Source organism: Tyto alba, unplaced genomic scaffold (assembly GCF_018691265.1).
Source record: "Tyto alba isolate M040663 unplaced genomic scaffold, T.alba_DEE_v4.0 Super-Scaffold_20000042, whole genome shotgun sequence".
NCBI lineage: Eukaryota > Metazoa > Chordata > Aves > Strigiformes > Tytonidae > Tyto > Tyto alba.
In genome coordinates, this window is record NW_024881293.1 from 15,968,819 (window position 1) to 15,993,727 (window position 24,909).

The 24,909-nt window shown below is 44.8% G+C and overlaps 4 protein-coding genes across 8 annotated transcripts in view; 2 read left to right on the top strand and 2 right to left on the bottom strand.

Annotated features, from left to right (window-relative positions):
- The window catches only part of SPPL2B (signal peptide peptidase like 2B), a 37,806-nt gene extending 37,622 nt beyond the window's left edge, over nucleotides 1-184 (bottom strand). For all 3 annotated transcript variants that reach the window (XR_006165507.1, XM_033003071.2, XM_033003072.2), the window contains exon 1: nucleotides 50-184. Coding sequence is in view for 2 of the 3 variants with exons in the window: in XM_033003071.2 (XP_032858962.1) it covers nucleotides 50-97 (48 nt within the window). In the remaining variant the exon portion in view is untranslated. The remainder of the gene's footprint in view (nucleotides 1-49) is intronic.
- A 7-nt stretch (nucleotides 185-191) lies between these two features.
- Nucleotides 192-4,570, top strand: LSM7 (LSM7 homolog, U6 small nuclear RNA and mRNA degradation associated). The gene is made up of 4 exons (XM_042794773.1): nucleotides 192-313; nucleotides 628-718; nucleotides 2,203-2,274; nucleotides 3,471-4,570. The coding sequence occupies exons 1-4, from the start codon at nucleotides 263-265 to the stop codon at nucleotides 3,611-3,613; spliced, it is 357 nt and encodes a 118-aa protein (XP_042650707.1). The 5' UTR covers nucleotides 192-262; the 3' UTR covers nucleotides 3,614-4,570.
- A 78-nt stretch (nucleotides 4,571-4,648) lies between these two features.
- LOC104367439 (kelch-like protein 24) lies at nucleotides 4,649-16,219 on the top strand. Of its 2 annotated transcripts, XM_033003075.2 has the most exons (5): nucleotides 4,649-7,845; nucleotides 8,583-8,994; nucleotides 9,838-9,931; nucleotides 10,720-10,770; nucleotides 15,717-16,219. In XM_033003075.2, the coding sequence occupies exons 1-5, from the start codon at nucleotides 6,924-6,926 to the stop codon at nucleotides 15,786-15,788; spliced, it is 1,551 nt and encodes a 516-aa protein (XP_032858966.1). In that variant the 5' UTR covers nucleotides 4,649-6,923; the 3' UTR covers nucleotides 15,789-16,219. The 2 variants fall into 2 exon arrangements, with proteins under 2 accessions (XP_032858966.1, XP_032858965.1); XM_033003074.2 differs by lacking the exons at nucleotides 10,720-10,770; nucleotides 15,717-16,219 and having other exon boundaries at nucleotides 9,838-10,428.
- On the bottom strand, nucleotides 12,076-24,099 carry LOC104367438 (ceramide synthase 4). 2 transcript variants are annotated; one of them, XM_033003076.1, is made up of 10 exons: nucleotides 23,826-24,099; nucleotides 21,954-22,071; nucleotides 19,878-19,996; nucleotides 18,648-18,705; nucleotides 18,040-18,090; nucleotides 17,220-17,312; nucleotides 16,655-16,783; nucleotides 16,245-16,351; nucleotides 14,002-14,146; nucleotides 12,076-12,916 (listed from the first exon to the last, which is right to left on the bottom strand). In XM_033003076.1, the coding sequence occupies exons 1-10, from the start codon at nucleotides 23,990-23,992 to the stop codon at nucleotides 12,839-12,841; spliced, it is 1,065 nt and encodes a 354-aa protein (XP_032858967.1). In that variant the 5' UTR covers nucleotides 23,993-24,099; the 3' UTR covers nucleotides 12,076-12,838. The 2 variants fall into 2 exon arrangements, with proteins under 2 accessions (XP_032858967.1, XP_032858968.1); XM_033003077.1 differs by lacking the exon at nucleotides 16,655-16,783.
- Between the last annotated feature and the right edge of the window lie 810 nt (nucleotides 24,100-24,909).

Sequence of the window (24,909 nt, forward strand, 5' to 3'; positions counted from 1 at the left end):
CCCAGGGCGTGGGGCCCAAGAAGCTCCTGGGGCCGACGCAGACACTCACCTGCGGCAGAAAATACAGGAGCAACCAGACATGGAGCCGCACCGCCATAGCAGGGCCCCTGCGCCGCCACCCTCTTTGTTTCCGACCGGGCCGGGTTGAGCCCCTTCCGCCTCAGGTAACCCAGCAACACACCCCGGAAGTCCCGCCCCGCCTTCGTCCGCCGCTAATGCGCGGCGCCGGGGCGTGGCGTCACTTCTGGCGGCGGCGAATGAAATGGCGAGCAGTGGCGGCGGCGGCGGTGGGGCGGCGGCGAGCAAGATGGCGGTGAGGAGCGGGGCGGCTGCGGGAGCGCGGCCTCGGCTGCAGTGGCGGCCCGGCGCCGTCTCTCGCTGGGGGCGGCCGCCCGGGGCCGGGCCGGGCGCGGTGGCGGTGCAGCGCGGCGCGGGCCTGTTGCCGCGGCGGGCAGCCCTGTTCTCTTGCACTTGCTTCGTGTGGAGCTCTGCCCCGGGGCTGTTTCCGCGGCCGTGTTACAAACGGCATAATAAAAAGAAGTGTTATGGAATATATATGTAACTGGGGGGAAGGGCGGGGCAGGGGAGGGTTCTATTTAATTCAGGTTGCTCTTGCTCCTTTTTTAGGATAAGGAGAAGAAAAAGAAGGAGAGTATTCTGGATCTCTCCAAATACATCGACAAAACAATCCGAGTAAAATTCCAAGGTGGGAGAGAAGGTGAGCCAGCACTCAGCCCCGGGACGGGGATGGTGAGGCATGTGCCTCTGCAGCATGAAGCTTTGCATTTTGGCGTTTTTCCTTACTCTTTGTCGGTTTTTGGCTCCCGTACAGTCATTGCTTTCTTTCAGGGAAATACGATGGGAAGTGGGGTTTTTTATTTGTTATTGTTTGCTGTTACCGGTGTGAAGCTTATCTCCTGTAACTTTTTCATGAATCCCCTCACTGCAATTTTATCTTTAAGTTTCATTTGTTCCCTTTTCTTTCATCTTTTTTAAATTGTCTTCAGCTGTCTTGATTCTTCTTGTTCTTTCACACTGCAAGGGTGCACGTAAAGCAGCAAAGAAACATTTATGAGTGTTATGATTAATACATCTGACAACGCTTTCATCTCTTAACATACTAAATGTGTGCGGAGTTCGTAGACTGTTTCAATATATCTCACCATGTCTTTTTATCACTTTTGAGGTTCTTGCATCATCGTTCCCTTTCCACCCCCGACCCCTTACTTGCTCCCATGCCGTACCTGCAGCTCCCCATTCCGATGCAGCTGATAGTGCTGCCTGCAGACTGCTTGTTTGTCTGAAAGTTAACAGCATGCTGTGTGGGAGATGCTCAGCAGAAGCTTTTGCAAAGCAAACTGGGTTTGCTTTTAAAAACCTGTTAAAACTCTGCTGGGACCTGATGCTTATGAGGTTTTGGAAGTTACTCACTGATAAGTGTGGGTTTGGGGGTTTTTATTTGGTAGTTTTTGGCCAGTTGACAATTCCATTGAATCTGTTGGGTTAGATTTTCTTCTCAAAAATTCCACACCGAGTTCCTTTATGATCTTCATATAACACCTAGGACTGTAAGAGTCTCTTCTTTGATTTGGTCTGTTAGTAGGTATAGTTATGCTGGTAATAAGCAAGTATTTTTCAAACTGGAAATCAATCAGTGTAGCCTTGCAATTTATTTAGTAACCGATATTGTAGAATCATGTTCTGGTTTAGGACAAAGTGCTTGTCTGTCTGCAGTGCATTCCTATGAAGGCAATGCTTATGCTAAAGAGATTACATTCCAGGAAGGCACCTGGCAAATGGGTTTTTTGAGGAAGGCACTTCAAAATATTAGTGTCTTGCCTTATTTTTTGACGTACTGCTTTGCTAAAGGTATTTATTTGGCTTTGGGGTTGGTTTCTTTTTTTGTTGTGTGACTTGTGTTGATTTGTTATGCTGAAATATTCTTAAAATGCCCCTGAAATTGGCTGAAAACAGAGTATTTTGAAGAATTGAACCTGTAACTTTCAGCTGGTGCAACACCAACTGGGTTCTTGTGCATTTGCACTGGGATAAAGAGGGCACTGTTTACTATCTGTGGTCTCATTTGTTTGATAGCCTTGCTTGCAGGAGGGAACAGAGCTGGAGAACTGAATGTGTCCTTCATGCTGTCTTGTGTACCTGGTTTTGGTCTCTAATCATTGTTTTGTATGTGGTCTTCAATAGCAAGTGGTGTCTTGAAAGGATTTGACCCTCTTCTGAACCTTGTGCTTGATGGTACCATTGAGTATATGCGAGGTAAGTAATATGCTATCTGTGTAAAGCCTGTTGTGTTTTTTTTTTTTTTTCCCCCAAGAATAATTTTCTTAACAAAAATGTTACAATTCTGTGAGCAAATAACCAGAAACTGCAGGTTGACATCATCTGAACTGAGATATGTTCATGATAACTAAATGGTAAAGAAAGGGATAAAATAACAGAAATTAGATTAAGCACATTCCCTGTGGTAGAACATTCTTGGTAATCCCTGCTTGAGCTCTATAAACTCATTTGCTGCTCTTGTCCTCTAAAGCTTGCCTTAAAGATAAAGCAGTTGCCTTTACCTTTGTTTATACTGCTTGAAGGTTGCTGGTTGGCTCAAAGCAGGAAAAGCATCTCAGCAAAAACTAGTGTCTTACTGTCATAAACTCTACTGTAGATACAATCTTTGCCTTTCTGTGGAACTAAAGTCTTCTATATCTTCTTAGAACTAACAGAGCTGTAGTTTTTTTTTTTTTTTCTTACTATTTGTTTCTTTTTCCCATCTAAGGATAAATATTCCCATTTCCCTTTCTCCTCTCTGAAACAAAATTTGTCATGTGATAGGACAGCATTTTTGAAGAATACTTTCTTGCCTGCTTACCAAGGAAGCACCTTAAGCTTTAATTTTGCTGTTCGAAGGGAGTTTTAAAAGATGAGTGAAGTACATTTTTATCGAATATATTGATGTCTCAAGGAGGGTAGAATTGGCTATTGCTGTGTTAAGTGTTTGTGTCTCTGTCCCAATCCACGCCTTGTTTGGCTTGGTCTAGGCATGGACCAGTGTATTATGTACTTAGTGCATTCTGAAGTCAGGGTCTTTTTCTGGTTTGCATTGATCCCAAAATGTTTGTATGTAATGACATTTGAAATGGGATTAGGAGCTTTTTTAATCACTTGTATGTATGCTTTTGGTTAGATGAATCAGAGGACCTCTGAATTCTTTAAAAGATGTGTTCCGCTTTGCATACAAAGTGAAGTTATTGCTCACTATGGCACGTGCTACTTCTGAAAATTAGTAAATCAGTAATACCTTGAAGACATCAGATATTACTGCTGCATCACTTTTATAGTCCATGTGTTCAGTATAACAATGCAGAGATGGAAGAAACATGTAGTCTGTGCCTTTTGAAGTTGATGGAATTTGGTTTCTTTTCCTTATGTTGCCATTGTAACTGTGGATCTTTGCTTTTCAGACCCAGATGATCAATACAAATTAACAGAAGACACACGTCAGCTGGGACTTGTGGTCTGCAGAGGGACTTCTGTGGTTCTTATTTGTCCACAAGATGGAATGGAAGCTATTCCAAACCCTTTCATTCAGCAGCAAGATGGCTAATGCTTTCTTTGGTTTGTCTCTGAAGAGGGTGCAAGGGTGCAAATCATCAGAGAAAACTATCAGTGTGTGAGAAGCTCCCTGTTGTGGGGGAGGAGTTTGAATGTGTATTTGTTAGTGTGAACGAATGGTCAACTTTTAGTTTTGTGACTTTCCATAAATGGTGAGAGAATGGGGCACTGTGTGTAAGAAGTAAGTTTTTATTTTTTATTTTTTTTTTTTTTTTTCCCCAAATAAATGTGTAACTACATTGTTAGAGCCAACAGGAGAGAATATATTGTCGTGGAATTGTCTGAGACCCTCTTGGTCTTGTGAGTTTTGAAACAACCATATAAGATTAGTAAAGAATGCCCTGATTAATGGCTATAGTGCTTATATTTTTAAATACATTAAAATGTATTTAATCTAAATTAGTGTAAAGCCTAAATACATCAGAACATTTTTTTCTTCCTCTTACATGTCAGTACTCAGATGGGAAGCATTGTGTTGTAGTCTTCCTTCTGTTGAGTTTAGTCTCTTGCCTGCTTGCTCCAGTGCATGCAGGAAAATTACTTTCCTGTATAGTACCTAGTCATTACTTTTACAAGCTGTGTAGCTAGGAAGTTATTTTCTAGCACTTGTTCTAGATCTTGTGGGCTGTGATCTGTGTATCAGAATACTCCCACATTACTACAGAAGGACTGGACTAACTTCTAGGAGGGTTCTTGGCTGAGTGACGTGAACCTTATGGAAATATCTACTTGATACTTGGAATTTTAGGGGAAGAACATTTAAGATCCTACTGTTCAACTGTAGGCAGTGTCTGGAAATACTGCATATTTTTATATTGTAGTTATCCACTTGTGGTTCTGCTTGTTGTAACTGGATTTGTAAGTAAACATTTTTATTTCTTTTATACTACAGAAATACCAAGATTTGAGGACTTTTGCGTGAATAAATACAAATTAATCTGTTTCAAAATGTCTTGTTTTCAGTCTGAAAAAGTTCTCTACGCCTGACATTGCAGTTCTCCACAGTTGTAAATGTAAATGAAATTTGTTCAGGTGGTGTGTAAACACAGCAAAGTCAGGAGGAACCAGATCAGAAGCCGTGTTCCGCTCTAAGACAGGAAGTGGATGAGAAATGACTGAGAGCATCTGGTCCTATTTCTGAGGACTCATGAATTTCTGTTAGGCTTTTTAAATACTGCCTCGTAGGAAATATGTGGCTGTATGTAACGTGCTTCTGCCACCTGCTTCTCCTGAGGACCCTTTATGAGGAGGCTGTGGCAGAGTAAATTGTTTTGATGGCAGCAGCAGTCTTGTTCCTAGAGGTTGTCAAGAAAACATGCCAAGAACAGACTATATTGGCTGTTCATTTTGGCAACAGGAGTATATTCCAATTCATAGCCTCTCCTGGGTCAGCTCTGAAATGCATGGGAACTTGAAGTAAATAAAAATTCCACTTCAGTGTATCTGAATTTTCCAAGAGACTGAAACTAGGGACCTGTTGTCTTGTGTGGCATATTGCCTGTGTAAACTTGAGTGCTTCTGGATTTTAATCTCCTAGAGGTTCATTGAGTGCTTCACAGAGCTGTCTGGAGTCATGTTCCTTCCAACATAATTTTTTGTAACACTACAGCACTCGTTCTTCATGCAATTGCACAATTTAAGAGATTCCTTATTTAGTGCTTGGAGCAGAACTTGCTCACCATCAGCCTGAGCAGAGTCTTGAACCACCCCCTAGGTGGGCGAGATTGCTGGTGGTTGATTGCAATACCATGCTGCACATCCTCTCTGCACTCCCTTGTTTTCAGAGTATCTCATTGGAAACAGACATGTTGAAGCTCTTGAGTGGTTCCAGGCTCTAGATGCAGAGGGTACAGAGAGATCTTCCTGAATTCACGTGTTAAGTGTGCAAATTCTAGAAGGGTATGTTTCCAACATTTCCTGCTCAGTTAATGGATTGTTCAGTCTTCATTGCAAGATACATGGCTGTCCTTTTCTTCAGTGCAGACTTCTGGGTTATATTTGGGAGTCAAGTACCTGCAAATAAGTACATGAAAATGGTAAGGTATGAGCTTTTTAGCAGGGCCTGTTGTAATAGGACAAGGGGTAATGGTTTTAAACTAAAAGAGGGTAGATTGAGGCTCGATATAAGGATGAAATTTTTTACAATGAGCGTGGTGAAACACTGGTACAGGTTGCCCAGAGAGGTGATAGATGCCCCATCCCTGCCAATTCAAGGTTAGGTTGGATGGGTCTCTGAGCAACCTGATCTAGTTGAAGATATGCCTGCTCATGGCAGGGGTTTGGACTAGATGACCTTTAAAGGTACCTTCCAACCCAAACTATTCTATGATTCTATAGCTGAATTTTAAATGTGTATACACTTTTCTATTAGACTAATTCCTAAATGTGACAAGCCATTTGTAACAGCAGTCTTGTAGAAGCCTCTTCCAGAAATGCAGGATGGAAGCTCAGGGAAAAAAAATGTGCTCTTGGTCCAGATGGCATTATTCTGCTTGCTGAACTCCACTGAGAAATGAGACTGAGTCTTGCTGGGATGGGCTCTTTGAGATAAGGGGCACTAGTTCAAGCGCAAATCTTTCCACCTCGTAGTTTGGTCTAAACACTTTGGAAAAATTCACTGTGTGGAACCAGTGAACTGTTGCTTGCGCTATGACTATATTTATTTAGTGCATTGAGATTGAGGATGACCGAATATCTGACAGCCATCTGGGTTTGAGTGGGGGCTCATTCTTTCCCACCATCTCTTACTAAAGTATAAAGTTAAATATATACTAAATACTGCAAGCAGTCTGGAATTTGATATTAAACTTGAACTGATGAAGGATGTGGCTTTGGGGAAATCAGTGTTTTTTCCCAGGAAGTCTCAAGTTTTGATTTGCAGAAGTGGTAAGTATTGTAATGGATACTTTTCTTCCAAATGGTCTCAGTGTTCTTCTACAACTTTTTGATATTTAGTCAGTGCTTAGGAAGGTTTTGATTGTTTCTCCTCTTTCCTCCTTGTAGTCCAGGCTCTTTGTTTGGATATCAGATCCCTTAATTCACTGGAGTCTTACCTGGACAAGGTAGATGCCAATTAAATACGTGGGTTTTGTTTATACAGCTCTCCTAGTATTGCTGCTCTGAAAGCACCAGGAAAGACTGAAGAGCAAATCAGGAGGGTAGAAAACATTCTATTTTTAGGACAAGATTGGCTTATCTCATATTTATCCTAGCTAGGGAGGGGATAATGTTTCCAGAGACCTCACATGAGTAAAGGCTACATAAGGGCTGAGTTAAAATTAACAGCCTGATGGTCAACAAGCATGGAGCCCGCACAAGAACCAGAGGAGCTGGGATCTCAGACAGAAATGATCGCAGACGCAGTTCTTGAGGTTGGAGAGAGACTCTTTCAGGTCAGCCGCAGGGTACTTTCAGTACACAGTCGTTATTTTGAAGCCATGTTTTTTGGAGGGGCAAGAGAGAGCTCTGAATACCACATAGTGATCAGAGGGATTGATGCAGTGCCTTTTCAGGCACTACTTGAGTTCACTTACACAGCCCAAGTGCTTATAAGTCGAGAAAATGTGACCAGCTTACTGGAAACAGCTGACTTTTTTCAGTTTGACAGGGTGAAACTGTTGTGTGAGAAATTTCTGGAGAGAGAGCTGCATGTTTCCAACTGCCTGGGCTTGATGATCTACTCACAGCGATTTGCCTTTATAGAGCTGTATGCATCTGCTATGAATGTGGCTCTCACTCACTGGGGGGATGTGATGTACCAGGAAGAATTTAAAGCACTACCCAAAGAAATGCTGATGCAGCTCCTAAAAAGTGATGACCTCTTTGTTTCGCAAGAAGATGTGGTTTTTGACAGTATTATGAGGTGGATAATGGAGGACCCAGCAATGAGAGAGAAAGACTTTCTGGATTTGGTGGGCGAAGTCAGGGTCACTTTTCTGACTTTGTCCTTCCTCGATATCTTGGTGAAACGCAGCAAGCACCCTGGAGAGACAGATACCTTTTCCAGACTAATAAAGAAGTTAGACAGCTGCCCTCCGCTCAGCTGGCAAAATATGGAACTGTGTCCTTATGCTGGTCGGAGCTATGACACCTTATACGTCCTGGGAGGAAAGCATGAAAAGGAACAGCAAGAATTATTTCTCTTTCAACCTAAAACAGGGACCTGGCAGGCTTGTTCTCCACTGCAGCGCAGGAACCTCACCCAGTATGCAGTGGCAGCAGTAGGTAACTTACAGAGAAGTGGAACTGAGCAAATGGAAACAGAAGTTGAGGCTTAGAGGCTCAAATGTAGGGAGTTCAGCTGCTTCTCCTGTAAAATTGTGTTGTTCAGTGTTCCTAAAAACCTCGTTCATATTTATGTTCATATTAATTCAAAGAATGGTTTTGTTTTCCTTAGTCCTAGGAGAATGTTAGACAAGGCTGAATATTTCTTTTCATATAGCAGAAACTATTAAACTTACATTAGCTTTATCTGGAGTGAGTCTAATGACTTCACTTTAAGCAGCACATTTTTTTGGCCTTTTCTTTCATGGTGGTTTTGACAGATGGTGGCTTCTGTTTGTAGTTGTCTTTAAGTTAAACTTACCCGTGGATGTTGTGAAATCTTCAACACTGGAGACTTTCAAGACAGTTCAATACCATGGCTTCCCTTATTTAGTGTTGGTGATAGACCCATTTCAAGTGGGAATTTGGACATGAGATCCCCAGAGATTCTTTTCAAACACTGTTTCCATGATTCTGTTCAGGAGTGGGAGCAGGCTTGGAAGTACTTATTACATCCTGTAGGCCCAGCATATATGTGCAGATGAGGAATCAAATACTGCAAACTGATTAAGAGCAGTAATTTTTCTCTGCTCATCCTGCACCTCATCAGTACAGTCCAGGGAGAAATGAGAATCCTAGTTCTTGGGAGCAATTTTCAGGCTTCATGTAACTGATACTTTTTTCCGCTGTCTTTCCAGGGAGCTTCCTTTTTGTGACAGGAGGATATTTCCGGGATGAATTTGTGTGGTATAGTGTGGATTGGGTACTTATTTACAATTGCTTGGACAATAGCTGGCTGGAAGGGCCTGCCATGAAGAAGTCCCGCAATAGCCACTGTGCAGTAGGAGCAGGGCTTTACCTGTATGTCCTTGGAGGGAGCACAGATGAAGGGATAATCCCGGCAGTGGAGCGCATGGCTCTGATGGAGTCAGAGTGGGAAAGCATGAGTCCTATGGCTCACGCCGTGGAGAGAGGAGATGCAGTCAGTGTGGGAACCAGGATCTATGTGGCCTGTGGCCTGGATGAAAATGGACATGTATATGATGGAGTGCAAAGACTGAACACAGAGATGGACAGCTGGGATGTCATCTCATTCTCCCCACTTCCAAGGTAAGAAATAATCTTCTGGGACCTGGCAGGAGAAGAAAAGTTCTAGTGTTAGGCCTGCTCCAGCAAGAGGTTAGACTGGAGAAATCTGTAAGTCCTGTTCCCCCAACACTTCTGTGATTCTCTGTTTAAACTGGACTCTTCGTTTGAGGACCAAGGTCACACTGAATATTTCAGGGCCAGATCCTTCTGTTGATTCTTGTCCTGGTTTGGGCTGGAATAGAGTTAATATTCCTTTTCAGGGACTAGATGAGTGCTGTGTTTTGGATTTAGCTTTGGGTTTGGTATGGGAAGAATGCTGACAGCACACTGATGTTTTCAGCTGCTACCGAGACTTCAAGGACTCTCCGACTCCCCATGTCCTGCCCGTGCGCAAGGGCACAGGGAGCAGGGGGGGAGCACGGCCACAGCACCTGACCCGAACTGGCCACTGAAATATTCCATATCATGGCACGTCATGCTCACTGTATAGAGGAGGGGGGGTCGGGAAGGAGCTCTCTCTCGCGCTCTCTCTCTCTCTCGCTTCTGGGATTGCGATTGTGGGATCTCGGTATCTCGGGGTCGCTGGCCGGGAACGGGCTGGGGATTGGTGAGCGGGTGGTGAGCAATTACGTTGTGCATTGCCTGTTTATATATTTCTTTTTTTTTTCTATCATCATCATTGTTCTCGTTTTATTGCCATTATTAAACTGTTCCTATCTCAGCCTGCGAGTCTCCCTTCACCCCTCTAATTCCCTCCCCCGTTCCCAGCTGGGGAGGGGGAAGGGAGGGTGACCAGCTGCGGGGGTTGGTTGCTGACCAGGCTCAAACCATGACAATTCTGATCAAGGGTTTCTTCTCTTCTAGGTACGACCTCTGCATCACATCACTGAATGGTGCTCTGTACACCATAGGAGGGGGAGCTTTTCGATTTGATGTGGAGACAGATGAATGGACCCAGGTAGATGAGGAATGCTTGGCCCGGAAGTTCTTCATGGGATGCAGTACTGTGAATGGACGAATTTATCTCCTTGGCCAGAGGAAGGGGAACAGTGCCCTCCCCATTGTAGTTGTCTTTGATCCCTACATTGATATGTGCGAAGTCATAGATAACAAACTCCCTTGCCCCCTTCCTATTCACGGGTGTGTCTCTGTGCGAAGATTTGCTACATTGGCATAAGTGATGCCAGATCCAGCATAACCAGAAAGAAAAAGTCATGTGCTTTACAGCTGATAGGAGTTAGATCATGTCAAGTTTGGTCTGTGAAATTTTTTCATTTTGAAAATCGACCTGTTCCTTTGTAACTTTGTCTTTTTTTCTACCTGGCAAATGAACTTGATGCAAAAGACAGTGAAACCTTTGTGTCTACACAAAGGTTGGACACCATTATTGGAAATACTGGTAAGCGTTGTTATGATACATATACACCTCAGGGTTGATGCTAAATAAAGGGCTGCTCTGACCTTTAACCTCTGTGGTTCTCTGTCCTTTGAACAGCTGGGAGAGACAGGAAAGTAATTGCACCAGTGTTAGAAAATACTGTAGGAGTAAAATAATAAATCAAATGTGTGTCAAGGGAATCTTCAGCGGGATGTATGGGGTCTTAGTGCTGTAGGACACAGATAAAAAAAAAAAACAAAACAGACAACCACTGCAGTCAAGTCATAACCAGTATCAGTATCATTTTAGCCAGAACTAAGCAAGTTTCCCAGCTTATGTAATTATGGCTAAAATTACCTTTATTCCAGGCTGGAGAGCACCACAGAAGGAGGGAGGCTATTCTGGATTTATGCATTCGGGTATGTGATGATAACCATTTGCAAACTGGGGCACTTAAGGCTTGCTTCAGTTTTCTTAGTCCCCTTCAGATTTATTGCTGTACAGACACAGAATAAAAATCCCCATCCCAAAGCACTGAAATGAGTGTGCAAGGAGCAGGGACCTGAGTGTAGCCTTAGTTAAAGACTGCATATGAGGAAGTGGGTTTGATGAGCCAGACTATGGCCTTAGCAGTAGGGGATGAACCTCCAAGGGTGCTCAGGCCTTCCAAGGATGGAGCAGCTGAGAGAATGGCTGCCTCATGAGTCTGCTTAACTGGACGAGAAGGGGAGAGTGTGACAGCACCAACCTGGGTGGCTGTACTGCAAGTGTTATCTGTCATCTGTGTTAGCAGAGTCTGTTCTTTGATGTGATGCAGCAACACTGAAAGGAATATGTACTTCCTGAACAGAATGATCATAATCTATGGAGAATGGGAGAAGCCTTACCGACACGTGTTGGTTAAAAGCAATCCTACCACTGTGAGAACTATGTCAGGATAGCAGAACCCTTACAGCAGGTATCCTAATGAAGGGTCTTGCACTCCCAGCAAAGTACAGCTAGCTGTGGCTAGGTGACATCCTTCTTGGAGGCCAGTGTCCCACAGAGATAGGTGGCTGGCTGCCTTTCAGCATTGCTTCCTACAGATCTGAATGTCAAAGTCCTTCAGGGGAATGCTGGCTCTGTTCCTTCTGCCTTTCTCTCACACGTCTTTCCTGATTTTATTTATATTTTGCCTTCCATGGGCCAGATGCAGGAGATGGACCATGGTTCTTCACAGCAGTGTGTTCTAGTTATACCATCCTATGTTCTTCACCTCTTATCATTTCTCAGAAACAGTTTCTCCTAGTATTTGTGTAAAATGTGTCAGACCCCTTGGAAGTATACTCCAAATCTGAGTAGAAAACATATTTTAAAGACAGTGTTTGCAGGTTTCTTTATATTGTTTACAGATATATATATATATGTAGATTTATTGGTCCTCTGCATTTTCTGAGCCTTTGCGTTAGCAGTGATATCAGACCTCCTGCAAGTTTCTAAGAAGATTTTCCTACTGACGTAAGACTTACTCTAAACCACTTTTGCATCATGCAAAATCTAGGTGCAACACTCTTTGGTTTAGGTATAATTCATTTTTACGTTGACTTTAAATTTTATGTTCCACTATAAATTTTGAAAATTACATCAGATACAATATATTACAAAGTGAAAAGTTGTCTAACCCCTAAACTATCCCGTTAAAATGTAACACTTATTTTCCAATTTTGAAAATGAAGCCTCGACAAAATGAATGCATCCCTACGGAGAGTTTCCATTTAGACTAAATTATAATTTCTAGTGGACAAGTGTGCATTTGGAAGAGTTTTAGTTGCTTTCAATTTTAGGAGCCTTCTCGCCGAGTAGACATTCAGATAGCAAAATCTTTTAGACATGAGCTATTTTGTATAATTCATATAGCAGACAGCTTGTTATCAGTTGCCCCGGCCTTATTTGCAGAAGCAGTTTATCCTTCCCCGAAGCCCGATCATTTTATACTATACAACTGAACTGAAAACTTATTTGCCACTTAAGCTAGTGTCTTTGACATGCAAGTCCTTTCATTAGGTGGCTGGAAATAACTACTAGTATCTTCTGAAATTCCAAGTCAGTTAAATCTTCAGCAGTTGCAATTTATTATCTTGGGAACCTTTGGGAAGTTTTTGAGATAACCACAGCTAGGTGTCATAACTTTAACAGCTTGTTCAACCCCTCTTCTGTTTACAGTGAGGCTTTGGCTGGTAGACCTTTTTTTCCCTGGATAAATGATCATAAGAGTAGTAGTAAAAGAATGGTCACAACAGGAGAAGTGAAGAAATCATCTCCCAAAGTGACTTAACTGCCTGTAAATGCTATGATGATATTCACTTTCATCTAGACAGTGGATGATGACTTAAGCAGACTCCTGTGAAGCCGTCCGTGAGCCTGTGTGGCCTCTCTCCTGAGGTCCTGTTCCGCCTCCCTGCTTTTAAGAGTCTGCCTGGCTCTTCGTGTTTTGCAGCAAGACCTGCATTACACTTCGTTCTTTGCTAGATCCTCTGCTTCGCTCCTGTCACTTTCTTCAGTGTCACTTCTGGCATCTTTTCTTTTCTGTAGGAAAGAAAGACTATTTAAATAAGCTGCAAAAACTACATCATGGTATATATTGCAGGGGACTACTCCTGTTTTCATTCACAACATTGGTGTGTTAACCTGACAGCTAAAATAAAAATGATACATATGATCATGTCCTTATAGCCAGTGTTGCAATTGTCCCTGCATTAGGAGGTTGACTTAAACAGCCAGAGGTTGACTTTGTTACAATTTCATCTAACTTTTGAATGCTTTTTTTTTTTTTTGTCACCCTAATAATGTTCTCATAGTGTGACCTTCTGAAAATAATTTAGTATGTATTCTACGTATAGTTATTCTGCATATTTTCCTGTGCAGTTTATTACTGACAAAGCTCTGCAAGTCAACACGTATTTCACCAGTGAGCATACTGACTGGTCTCCTCATTTTGCAATCATCTACAAACTTGATGAGAGTATGATCCACCATTTCCTCCAGAAATTTTTTTTTTTTCTTAATTTAACTTCAATGAAGGAGTAGTTCAAGGTAAACTGAAAGCATAACACCAACACTGTGGTGTTTTGTGTTTTTTTTTCTGGCCACAGATCCTCAAAGCCTTGACAAAACTACCATCTGTTTATGTTAGCAAAGCAGGCCAGGGAACTGTCATCTCTGATGACAAGGTTTCTTCAGTGATCCCTGTGCAAACTCTGGCATGCATCAAAAGCATGTGGAATACACCCAAAACTCAGAGGTGCAAATATACACCATGCTACCTACCAGCCTTACCTGATTGCTCCTTCCTTACTCCACTTCTGACATACCAGCAGGTTCCTAGTCTTGCAAACTGCATACTGAGAAGCTGTTAGTCAGTGGGGGGAAAAGACTGTGGATGGCTCCACGTCACTAGGACACAGCTGCAAACTAAGTGATCTGCTGCTCTGCTCTCTGTGACCAAGGGTATCTGCACAACTGCCAACACATGACTTCAGAAGTTTTGGGGCTGTTTGTTGGGCAGTCTCATTCCTCCCACCCCTTCCCTGCAGGCATGCAGGAGTCACCCTGGGTCTCATGGTCTCTCATGAGTAGTGGTGGCACAGAGGAGACAAAGATTTTTTTCATACCGCACCATGGAGGATGACACTGAAGAGCATCTGGATGATTAGATAGGACCAGAAAATGTGTAACAACTGCAGGATCATCAGGAAAGTGTTTATCAGACAGCTTATGAGGAACAACTGAAATTTCGTCACAAAGTAATAGTATGTGCTGTGGGTAAGAGAGAGGGAGAGACAAATCAGAAGACACAAGACTAAAGCAAGCCAAATATCTTCACACTTACAAGGGTCAGGTGTCCTTCTGGACAACTACTTGGCTCATGTGACCCCAGGGCAGAGCTGAGCTGTGCTAGGACTGCACCTTCAGGCTTCATGCTCTGCCCAGCTCTCACAAAGCATGTCCCAGTCCCCAGAGGACCTGATTAAAATCATCAACAATGCGATAGTCTTTGCAGATGGGTTGGTTATTGGAAACCTGCAATGCTTCCCAGAAGAAGAAGGAACAGGAAGCATTTCTCCTAAAATGAGTCTGGAGAGGAATAATGGACAAAAATTAAGTCATAAGGGGACCTGGCTACTGGCACTTAAATAAAAAGATTATAAATTATTGTTTTAACTGAAGTTAGAGAAGAGTTGAGGGTACAGATGAGCCATTGGGCAGGGCATTATTTTTGGCAGAAGTCACAGAAACTCTCTATCATCATTTAGACAAGGACAGAAAGGAGGAAAGCACTGGTTTGGAAATGGAGAGGAGACAGAACAGAGAGCTGTTTGGTACAGGAGAGAAATGATGGACACTAGTATGTGTCATCCTCGGCAAGTTATCTAAGACATGAAATCTAAGACATGTTGGAAGCTGGGAAACATTGTGAATATAGTACCTATTTACTCTGTTCTTGCCTTCCTAGATTTCTGCTTCTTGCTGCTGATGCAGACAGGTGTTGATCTAGACAGACCCTTGGTCTGACCTGGGACAGCTGTTACTTTCTTTGTCCTTCTGTTATGATACAGTGGGTTGAGATAATGGGGCTTGACTTTTTTTCAGTGGAGACAACTGAAATCATGGTTATTCTAGTTTCTTTCTCAGGAAAGTTACCTCAATCTTTTATTGCTTTTCTAAGGGAACAATTTCACCGCCAGAATCTGCGACTTCTTGTTACGCAAAGTCAATCTCACAGGCATCCAAATTAAATGGCAGCTGGACCAACATTCAAAACTCAGCATCTTCAGTGCTGGTATGGAGTCGGAGCAGGAACAGAGGACAGCAATGCTGACTTGTCCTTATGTGTATATAACATGTCCTATTTTAAAAATTATTCTGGGTGTAATAAATTAAAAGTTTGGTTTTGAAAGAAAACAGAAACCTTAGAATATAATGCAAGTGTTGTGGAGTGAGTTTCTGGGAAGTCAACTGGGATCAGGTTTTCCAGGCGACTTGGCAGTTGTAAAGAAAGGGCAACAACTTCAGCGTAGTTAAAGGCTGAGAGCATGGTCAGATGTGTGTTGGCAACAGCCATTCTCCAAGACTGGTGCCTGTGTGGCTTCCAGAGGTATCATTGCTGATATCCTCCCAGCATGTATCCTACTTCCTGAATCCTTAGCTTGTACTCACAATTTTCTTGTTCTACTTCAAGTAGATGAAGGGTCACTTTAAATTACTATGCCATTGTTTCTATATTAATTTTATCTTAACAAAGCTTTAAGCAGGCCTTTTTTTTAGTCTGCTAAGAAATTATTGGGAAATTCTAACCTGTACAGTTTGTACCTTCTTTCTCTTGTAGGAGCCAGTGTTTGTGACAGGACACCACTTCCTATACACTGGAAGAGTCACACCAGGTCTTGAGCAGGAGTAGAGACAAAGAAGGATTACCCTCAGACTGTGGTGGGGATGGCTTTAAGAGGATCAAGAAAGACAGTCCTAAAACATTCCCAGTGCCACAGTAGCTCATGAGAAGTCAGCTGCTGTGGCTGCAAGTAAGCATCTCATCACAGAATGAGAGAGACCTCCAGGTGAGAGACAGTCCCTGCCTAGGAGAGACTGTGAGAATGTAAAAATGGCGGGCAGAGGCTGTGTCCCTAGATTAATTTAGTTAATTCATTAATATAGTTAAAACTCTGGGGTATTTTCGTTTGTTTGTTTTTTTTTTTTTTTTTTTCCTTGGGTTCCTCTGTTCCAATTGGATTAATCTTTGAGCTTACCTGTAGTGTCCTGTCCCTGACTTTCCTCCTCTCAGCATGGAGGGTCATCTCTCCAGAAGCTCGAATAGCACATAACACCCATGTTCAGAGAACATTAAAATGTAACTCACATTAATGGGAAAATGACAAGCCGGGATATGATGAAAACCACAGCAAAACCAATAAAGACTGCTTCACAGGCTCGTTTCCATTTCATGTAATGGAGCATCTTGGCAAGCTGTAGAGAGACAAAGTGCTGTATGTCCCATGTGCCTGTGTTCTTTTAGGGGGCTGGGGGATCTCCCATGTCCTGTAAGGGTTACCAGGCTTGTTGGGATGTGTTCCAGTCCCTGTGCACTCACTTACTTTTCCTGAAGAGCAGTAATTCTGATACTTCCTAAATGTACTGCCAGTGTGGTACATATGTGGCCCTCTTGTGTGGGCCAACACATCTGCATGTGTCATATAGTAAGTCAAACAGTTCCCAGTGCTACCCACACACACAAACACAGCTTTGCATTTCTGGGTGAGGGTAACTCACCTCTAAAATATAATCAGAGGCATCATGGACCAGCATGACTATCATCCCAAACCGTATAAGATTAGCACAGTAGGAGACAAAGATCAGAGTGATGGTGGCAATGTGGTGGATGATCTGTTCTTTAAAGTCCTGGCATAAGAAGAGAGATTGTGTGTCAGTCTTACCCTGACCAGGCAGCACCTCTTCCTGGATGCACAACAGCCTAGTTCCTCCCACCAGGAGGACACAGCCCTCTGGTTCAGACTGCACCTGAGACCAGAGCTTGGAAGGGCCATGATGCCATGTCCACCCAGCAGCTATCCCCTGGCCAGGCGTAGGGACCCCATGTGAGCCCCCAGCACTTCCCTGGCCTAGCAGGCAGGAAGGACACACTGCACGAGTGGGACCCAGTGTAAGGTGCAACGCTGGGATATGAGAGCTGCAGGGAGCTCATGTGCTTAGGGGTCTTTGCAGCAGCATGCTTGCCTTGTCCTTTGCACTCCTGGGGAGTTGACAGGGAGAGAGGAAAGCCTCCTGGCAGGGGCCGTCCAAGCCAGTGGGTTGCAGTTGTGCTGCTGTCACTCACCTTCCTCTTGACATCAAAGGGCAGGGTGGCCACCAGGGAGCAGTAGAAGGAGAGCTCCAGCAGGTAGAACCAGTCCAATGCAGATGGGAGAGGCTGTGAGACAAGCAACGAGCAGTGTGACACCCCTCCCTAGCCCTTGGGGATGGGAGAGGGGAAGGATCTTCCCAGGCAAGGCCCCTTCATTCCACCCATGTTTGGGACAATAGGGTTGGTCATGCCTAAATTTTCGTTTCCTGTGACTGAACTGTTTGCTGATGCACTGTCAAGCCTAGTTCAAAGCCAGGACCAGCCTTGGCCGGTCTGCAGAGAGACTGAGAGGAACTGGGGTCTCCCCTCTGCAGGGGGTTGGACACCTCATCTCACTCCCTGCTTTGAGAGGTTGAGGGATGTCCTGACCACCACTTTTGTAGCCACACACACAGAGCTGCTTCCAGCCAGGGTTGGGTTACAGAGAAACTCATTGAGAGGGAGAGACTTCCTGAATGCTCTTGTATGGAGAACCTACAAGGAGCTTGTGAGGAAGACAGTTAAGCTGTTTGCCATGGTGTGAGGATGAGAGACAGCAGGCATAAGTTGAGATAAGAGAGGTGGATGAAAGGAGAAACTTTTTCATCATGAGGTCAGTCAAACAGTGGAATAGATTGCCCAGAGAGGTTGTATTGTTGTAATTTCTGAAGGTTTTAAAACTAGACTGGAGAAAACCCTGGGTAACTTGGTCTGATCTTGCAGCTGAATGATGCAAGCAGGAGGTTGGATAAGAGACCTCCTGGTCCCCCTTTCAATATGAATTATCCTGTGAGTCCATGTACTTGTTGCTCACCTGTTGTGGAAATCTCAGCCAGCACACAGTGTGGTCCCAAAACCAGGGCTTCTGTGCAGAGAGAAAGCTGCAGTAAGAACTCACAGACTCACAGCCTTTTAATGACACATAATGACCATCTGAAGAAGCACTTCAAGAAATCAGTGTGCCTGTGCTAGATCCCACCTGCCTCTGAGCTTTGGAAAAAAGTGGTTGGCAAAATGCATTTGTCAGTAGTGATGTCACATGAAAAGTCTCAATATGCAGTGGGCAGCAGCCACAATTAGCACAGGGTCTGCTCTTGGCTGAGATGCGAGGGCTGCGTGTCGGTTATCAGTGGGAATCACTTACACAGTGATCTAAAACAAGGAGGAAACCACGGTAACATCACTGACACCTAGCCAGGTCCACTCAAGGAAAGGGGGACGGTTCTGCTGGATCAGGATTGGGGATAATTCTGCTCCATGCCCTTGAATTTGTCATTCTTTGGCTTTAGACCCTTAGTCATGGCCACACATGACCTTTGGATGGGCTCTTTGAAACGGCCCAGGACCATTGGCTGCATTTGCCATGAGTGAGGAACCCTTGAATAGTGTCACTCCAAAGCATCACCCTGCCCATGTACTTACATCATACAGGAGTCCCAGCCCAGAGAAGAATGAGGTGAAATAGAATGCAAATCTCCAGCTAAAACAGAAAAAACCCAAGAAATTACAACTTCCTCCAGGGTTGGAATAGCTCCCCAGGCTGTGCCCAGGATGCTGCAAAGCGCATGGGAGTTTATACTTATTTGGACAGGGATTTGCAGAACCTCAGCTCCGTTTGCACATGCACGCGTGTGCTGTTAAGGCAACAGAGTATCCACAGCCCACCCAGGGTCTGCTGTGGACCACACTGTGCCCAAATTCCTGGCATAATCCGTCAGCATTAAACAGGATGCAGCATGACTACCAAGATGCCTCTACCCATCTCTTTTTATGTGGGTGTTTGTGGCTCACCTATGCAAACACTTATACACCACAGCCTGTGGAAGGCACCTAATTTTTTCCCAGTCATGTCAGATGGATACCGGTGGTTTTGTTAGTTTCCTCAGAAATGCTGCAGTGTGGATCACTGAGCAAGCTTTCAGGAGAATATTTTTTAAAAAGCATAACAACAGGATTCAAGCACTGAATAATTTATTTTTCAGAGTGGGAGGGAAAGTAGATCTCATACCTGATGGGGGTCTTTGTGTACATTTAGCATTAAACCTGGAGCTAAGAATCAGAGATAAGTTGATTCTTTTGATCAAGACACTTGGTAACTCCTCATTCCCTTCCGGTTCTATATATTACTGAGATATGCAGGAAGATTTCGTTCAGGGGAGCAAATAACTTGAGGAAAATGAATACTTTCTAGTGTTTTTCAGTTTTTACCTCCCTCTGTTCATGGCTTGTACTGCTTACTAACTGCACTTCATGGATTTATTTTATGCCCAACAATCCACATTGAGAATATTTTAAAATTTGAATTTCATGTCAAGTTCATCTTGAGAAGCAGTATGATGCGCTTTGCAAATGGCATATCTCCTCAAATCCCTCCAGCATCTGAGATTTAAACCTGATCTCCATCAAGGCCAGTGGACTCTTTTGAGGCAATTTTAACTTCTTAAAGTTAAAATTGGAAAGGAAGGAAGGATGAAGCTGGCAGCGTGCAGTGGTGGGACCCAGCCTCATGGTACAAAGTCTCCTTTCGCAGCCACAGCTGGCAGTGGGCTCCTCCGGGAGTGTGTTTGGGCTAAGGACTGGGCAGCGGATGGTGATGGTGTTCAGACCTTGCTGGAGGTCTCCATCACCAAAAGCCTCTGTTGTCCCACCTACCTGGCCTCACAGAACTTCTTCATCACCCTGGGCCGGTCCTGGGCCCGCCGGTGCCGGAACCAGATCTTCACCTTTTCGACTGGCAGGTCACTTTGCTTGGCCAGGGAAACAAGGTCCCCCTAGAAAACATCCGGGAAGCAGGACTGAGACTTCCTAAGGCTGTCTGTCCCTGTGTGGGTGGAAGAGCTTAGGTTCCTGCAGGCTGCCTCTGCCACTGTGGGTCCATGTTTCCCTGAAGAACACCTTTCTTTGGAAAAAAAATCAATCATATCACCTCTATTTGCATATGTGAACTTCCAGATAATTCTGGCATGGGCTCTCCCTGGTTTAATTTTGCCAGCTGTACACAATGGGATTTAAAGTCTTTGGTATAAAAGTCTAAATACATTTTCTTTTCACCTCTGATGCAATTTTGACTGATAGTTATCAGCTACAGATCGCAAACTTGAGACAAAAGAAGCTTTAGCTTGTGATGATAAAGAAACAAGCGCATAGTTCACTCAGTAATGTCAGAAAAAACATCTGTTTGAGTGACTGCGCATTTACAGGCTGAAAAGCATGATTTCCAACACACACTATTTTATGCATGAATTCCAAATAAAACTACCCAGTCTTAAGATTTATGAACTGTGATTAAAATGAATGTAAAGATGAGTTTATGAGAAATTTTTAATTAATCTGACAAAGCTTCATACAAATTTAAGTCAATAATTTTAAAATCCATGCATCAGCAGGAGTCATAATCTGGGCCCGAAGAGTGGTGGTGAATGGAGTTAAATCCAGCTGGTGGCTGGTCACAAGTGGTGTTCCCCGGGGCTCAGTACTGGGGCCGGTTCTGTTTAATAGCTTTATCAGTGATCTGGACGAGGGGCTCAAGCACACCCACAGTAAGTTTGCAGCTGACACCAAGTTGGGTGGGAGTGTTGATCTGCTTGAGGGTTGAAGGACTCTAGAGATGGACCTGGGCGGGCTGGACCGATGGGCTGAGGCCAGTTGTATGAGGTTCAACAAGGCTCAGGGCCGGGTCCTGCACCTGGGTCACAACAACCCCCCACAACACTACAGGCTTGGGGAAGGGTGGCTGGAAAGCTGTCAGGTGGAAAAGAAACTGGGAGTATTGGTCACCAGCTGGCTGAATGTGAGCCGGCAGTGTGCCCAGGTGGCCAAGGAGGCCAACAGCATCCTGGCTTGCATCAGAAATAGTGTGGCCAGCAGGACTAGGGAAGTGGTCGTCCCCCTGTCCTTGACACTGGTGAGGTCACACCTCAAATACTGTGTTCAGTTTTGGGCCCCTCACTACAGGAAAGACACTGAGGTGCTGGAGCGTGTCCAGAGAAGAGCAACAAAGCTGGTGAAGGGTCTAGAGCACAAGGGAACTGGGGTTGTTTAGTCTGGAGAAAAGGAGGCTCAGGGGAGACCTTATCCCTCTCTGCAACTACCTGAAAGAAGATTGTAGCGAGGTGGGTGCTGGTCTCTTTTCCCAGGTAACAAGAAATGAGATGAGAGCCTCAAGTTGTGCCAGGGGAGGTTTAGGTTGAATATTAGGAAAAATTTATTCACCGAAAGGATTGTCAAGCATTGGAACAGGCTGCCCATGGAAGTGGTTGAGTCACCATCTCTGGAGGTATTGAAAAGACGTGTAGACATGGCGCTTACAGACATGGTTTAGTGGTGGAACTGGCAGTGTTGGGTTTACAGTTGGACTCTATGATCTTAAGGGTCTTTTCCAACCTAAATGATTTTATGACTCTGAAGGACTTGTAGTTCTGCTAAAAATAACAAACCTTATCCATAGACTCTACCCAAACGGGGTGATGGCTGACTCCTTACCAGAGCCAGCGGTTCTCATACGACCTGCTGTATTTGATGTGCAGCAGGTTAGGGAGTGCTGGGATTGCAGCTGTTGAACGATGCTGAAGTATCTGATTATATATTTTCTTCCCTGGAAGGATAGTTAGCAGCAACTGCCTTGCCTCTGAGGCTGTTTTGGTTGGGGGTTTTAGCTGGGGTATGTGGACAGAGTGAAGGCACTGCTTGTGTAGGCTCTCAGGACACCAGGACGCAGGGGACACTCACCTCCTTTGGGGTCCTGCCCAGCAGAACATAGAAGCCTTCCAGCATGACATTGGGCTGAACTTTGGGCCTCAGCTTGTCACTCACACCCAACCTCCTGCCCAAGGGCAGAGCCAAGGTTCTGCAAGAGGAAAGGAATTAATCCTGGAGAGGATGCATGTGCCTGTGCTGTGAGCTAGGGTTAGCCAAGAGCAAGATCCTGCCAGTGCTGTGTTCTGTGCACATATGCCCTGCACCAGGGGTCCAGCACTACCCTGGATGCTTACATACCCAGCCCAAGGGGTCCAGCACTACCCCAGCTACACATGCACAGCCCAAGGGACCCAGGAAGGACACATAAGGATTAGTGCCTCTGTCAGGTCAATGATCTTTCTCAAGAGACACAGTGGCACCAAGGCAAAGGTGGGGAATGCTGGATGTGCAGTGCAGACAACAATAACTACTACAAAGTAGGCAATAATTAATTCTCCTCCTGAGGCTGTGAGACACCTTGTATTTCTCTGTGTTGGGAGTGCATGCTGGTCCCCTTTACAACATTCTCAAGCAGTCCAGATTGTGTCATGAAATGAGTCTGCAAGTGTCTGAGTGTCTCACGTGCTGTGTCCAGGGTACCCGACCACTGGCTGAAGTGGGAGCCAAGGACAGAGCACATGGGGATATGCTGGTTCCTTCAAGAAACATTAACTTTGCAGGAAACCCCAGCAAAGCTCTAATGGGAGACACTGATTTATAAAATTCTTGTTGTTTCTTTGTTTCTAGTAAGCCAGGCAAGTGCAACACCTTTGAGGGGAGAGCTGTTGACCCCAGAATTAATTCTGGCTCTTCCTACAGCCCCTGTCTGCCACAGCTTCTCATATGGCTATGCACAGCAAGCAGGAGCCAGCTTTCCAGGGAGATGGGCTAGTGTTCACCCAGCTCCTCTAGGCCACAGGAGAAATCCTATGTCTCAGCTGAGGGCAGGTTTGCTGAGCACAGCCTTGCTGCTGCTTCATCACTTCCCCCTCCCCCACCTTGAAGTCCTGCTCTGCCTGGTGGGGAGGTCTGCCCACACAAGCACAGTGCCTTGCTTTGATTGATTGTTTCCCCAATTTCCTGTGCATGAGGGTTGGGTCTGTAACTCTCTGTGTGCTAGTCTCTGTGTTCCTGGAAAAGGGGCCCAAAGCCCAGGCTGAATCCATTTCCTGTGCTGAGCCAGGTGGAACTGTCTCGTTTCCACATGGAGTCCTTGGGAGATGCCAGCTGGTCCTCAGGCTCCCCTGGGGAGTACCATTTCCCTCAGACAAGCGAACGTCCACAGCTAGGGCAATGGAGTACATCACCTCTGATTGAATTCGAGACCTCTGGTGCCGGGAGGAGACGGCAGGGCGGAACTGGACAAGGAATGGTGTGAGCAAAGTGGTCCCACAACGAGCTCCAGGAGCCATGGTCATCCCCTCCTTCTGCCTCTGTGCTGAGGGGCTCACATACCACCTTTGGGAGCATCCTCTAGGATCAGGCTGAACCCTGGCTCACCTGGGAGCTCCCAACACTGATGTACCTAGCAAATCCCTTATCTCTGTTGCAAGCTCGCACTTGGACTCTCTCCAGAGGGACCCTCCACCCACAGCTGAGGTATGACTGAGTGACAGACCTGTCCTTTCACAGCTGCTGGTATAGGTTATGTTACAAGTAGAGGAGAGAGGGAGAGCAGGGCAAAGAGAAATGTACATTCACACAAATGCCCTATGCCACAAAGAGCAGAGAGATTCAGTATTCTTGGGTACAATCCCCTGTCTACTTTGTAGTGGTCAGGAAGAAGGCAAGGATTAGTCTGGAGCAATCCTGCAAGACACTGGTGGCAACCAGCATAGGAGAAACCAGATTTTCTGCACTCACCTTTCAAAAATGGATCGGACAATGATCAAGAGTAGGGCACCAGGGATGCAGAGCAAGAGGTTCTGAGGCTGTGGATAGTGTATGTTTGCAGACTCCTTCATGTCTTCCCAGGTAGCTCCAGGTGGCAGCCAATATTCATGGTGCCAGAACCCCTCTGATAGTCCCATCCTGGTCAATATGGTGGGCACAGAAAGCAGAGGCTCTGGGATTCGGCAAGCAGCTAGCAGTAAGGCATAAAACTCCCTCCTAAATCAGGATTCCTAGCTCAACAGCTCATCATTCACCCTCCCCACCTCTTATTCAATCTCATGACTTCAGACTAGTTGAAATAGCATTGCTTGTTCTGACCTGCCCATGAGCTTGGAGGTGGGGCAAGATGTCCTAGTACAAGAAAGTAGTTTAGTGGGTGTCAAGGAGGTGGCTAACTTCAATTACACTCTGCTACACAGATGACTGAAGCTCTTATCTGGTGACAGTAACAACAGGGGCTTCTCTTTCTACCAGCCTCTTCCTTCTCAGGCTGCAAAGCCCTCACTTATTAATCAGCTCTGTGACCTGGCAGAGGGTGTGGATAGAGGTTCCAGGTGAGATTGGCCACAGACATTAAGATCTTCTGGCACCCTCAGGGCCCCAACAGTCTCAGATTTGGTTCCTCCATCTTGCCCAGCAACATCCCATATTCTATTTGCATTTTGAACCATCACATACTGAGCACTAAGTTGATATACTGCTCCCCAAAACTATTCTGAAGTGCTAACGCTCAGCCCAGCACTTCAGGAGACTTTCTCATGTGCACCACATTGCTCTCCTCCATATTCGATTTCACTTGGGTTTTATCACTCAGTCCCTCAGTACCTAAAACCTTCTGCAACTGCTTGCTGTCACTCTGCACCATCATCACCATCATGAGTAACTTTATAAGCCCGTTTTGCCATCTGCCTTTTCTTCCTCCTTTTTGGGGCACCTGCAAAAATACATAGCTGCAAAAAAATCCCTGTTGGTGTCTCATGGTAACCTCAGGTGGATTTCTTTAAGTCTGTGGTGAGGGACCTTTCTGAATGCCTTTGCAAAGCTGAGTAGGTAG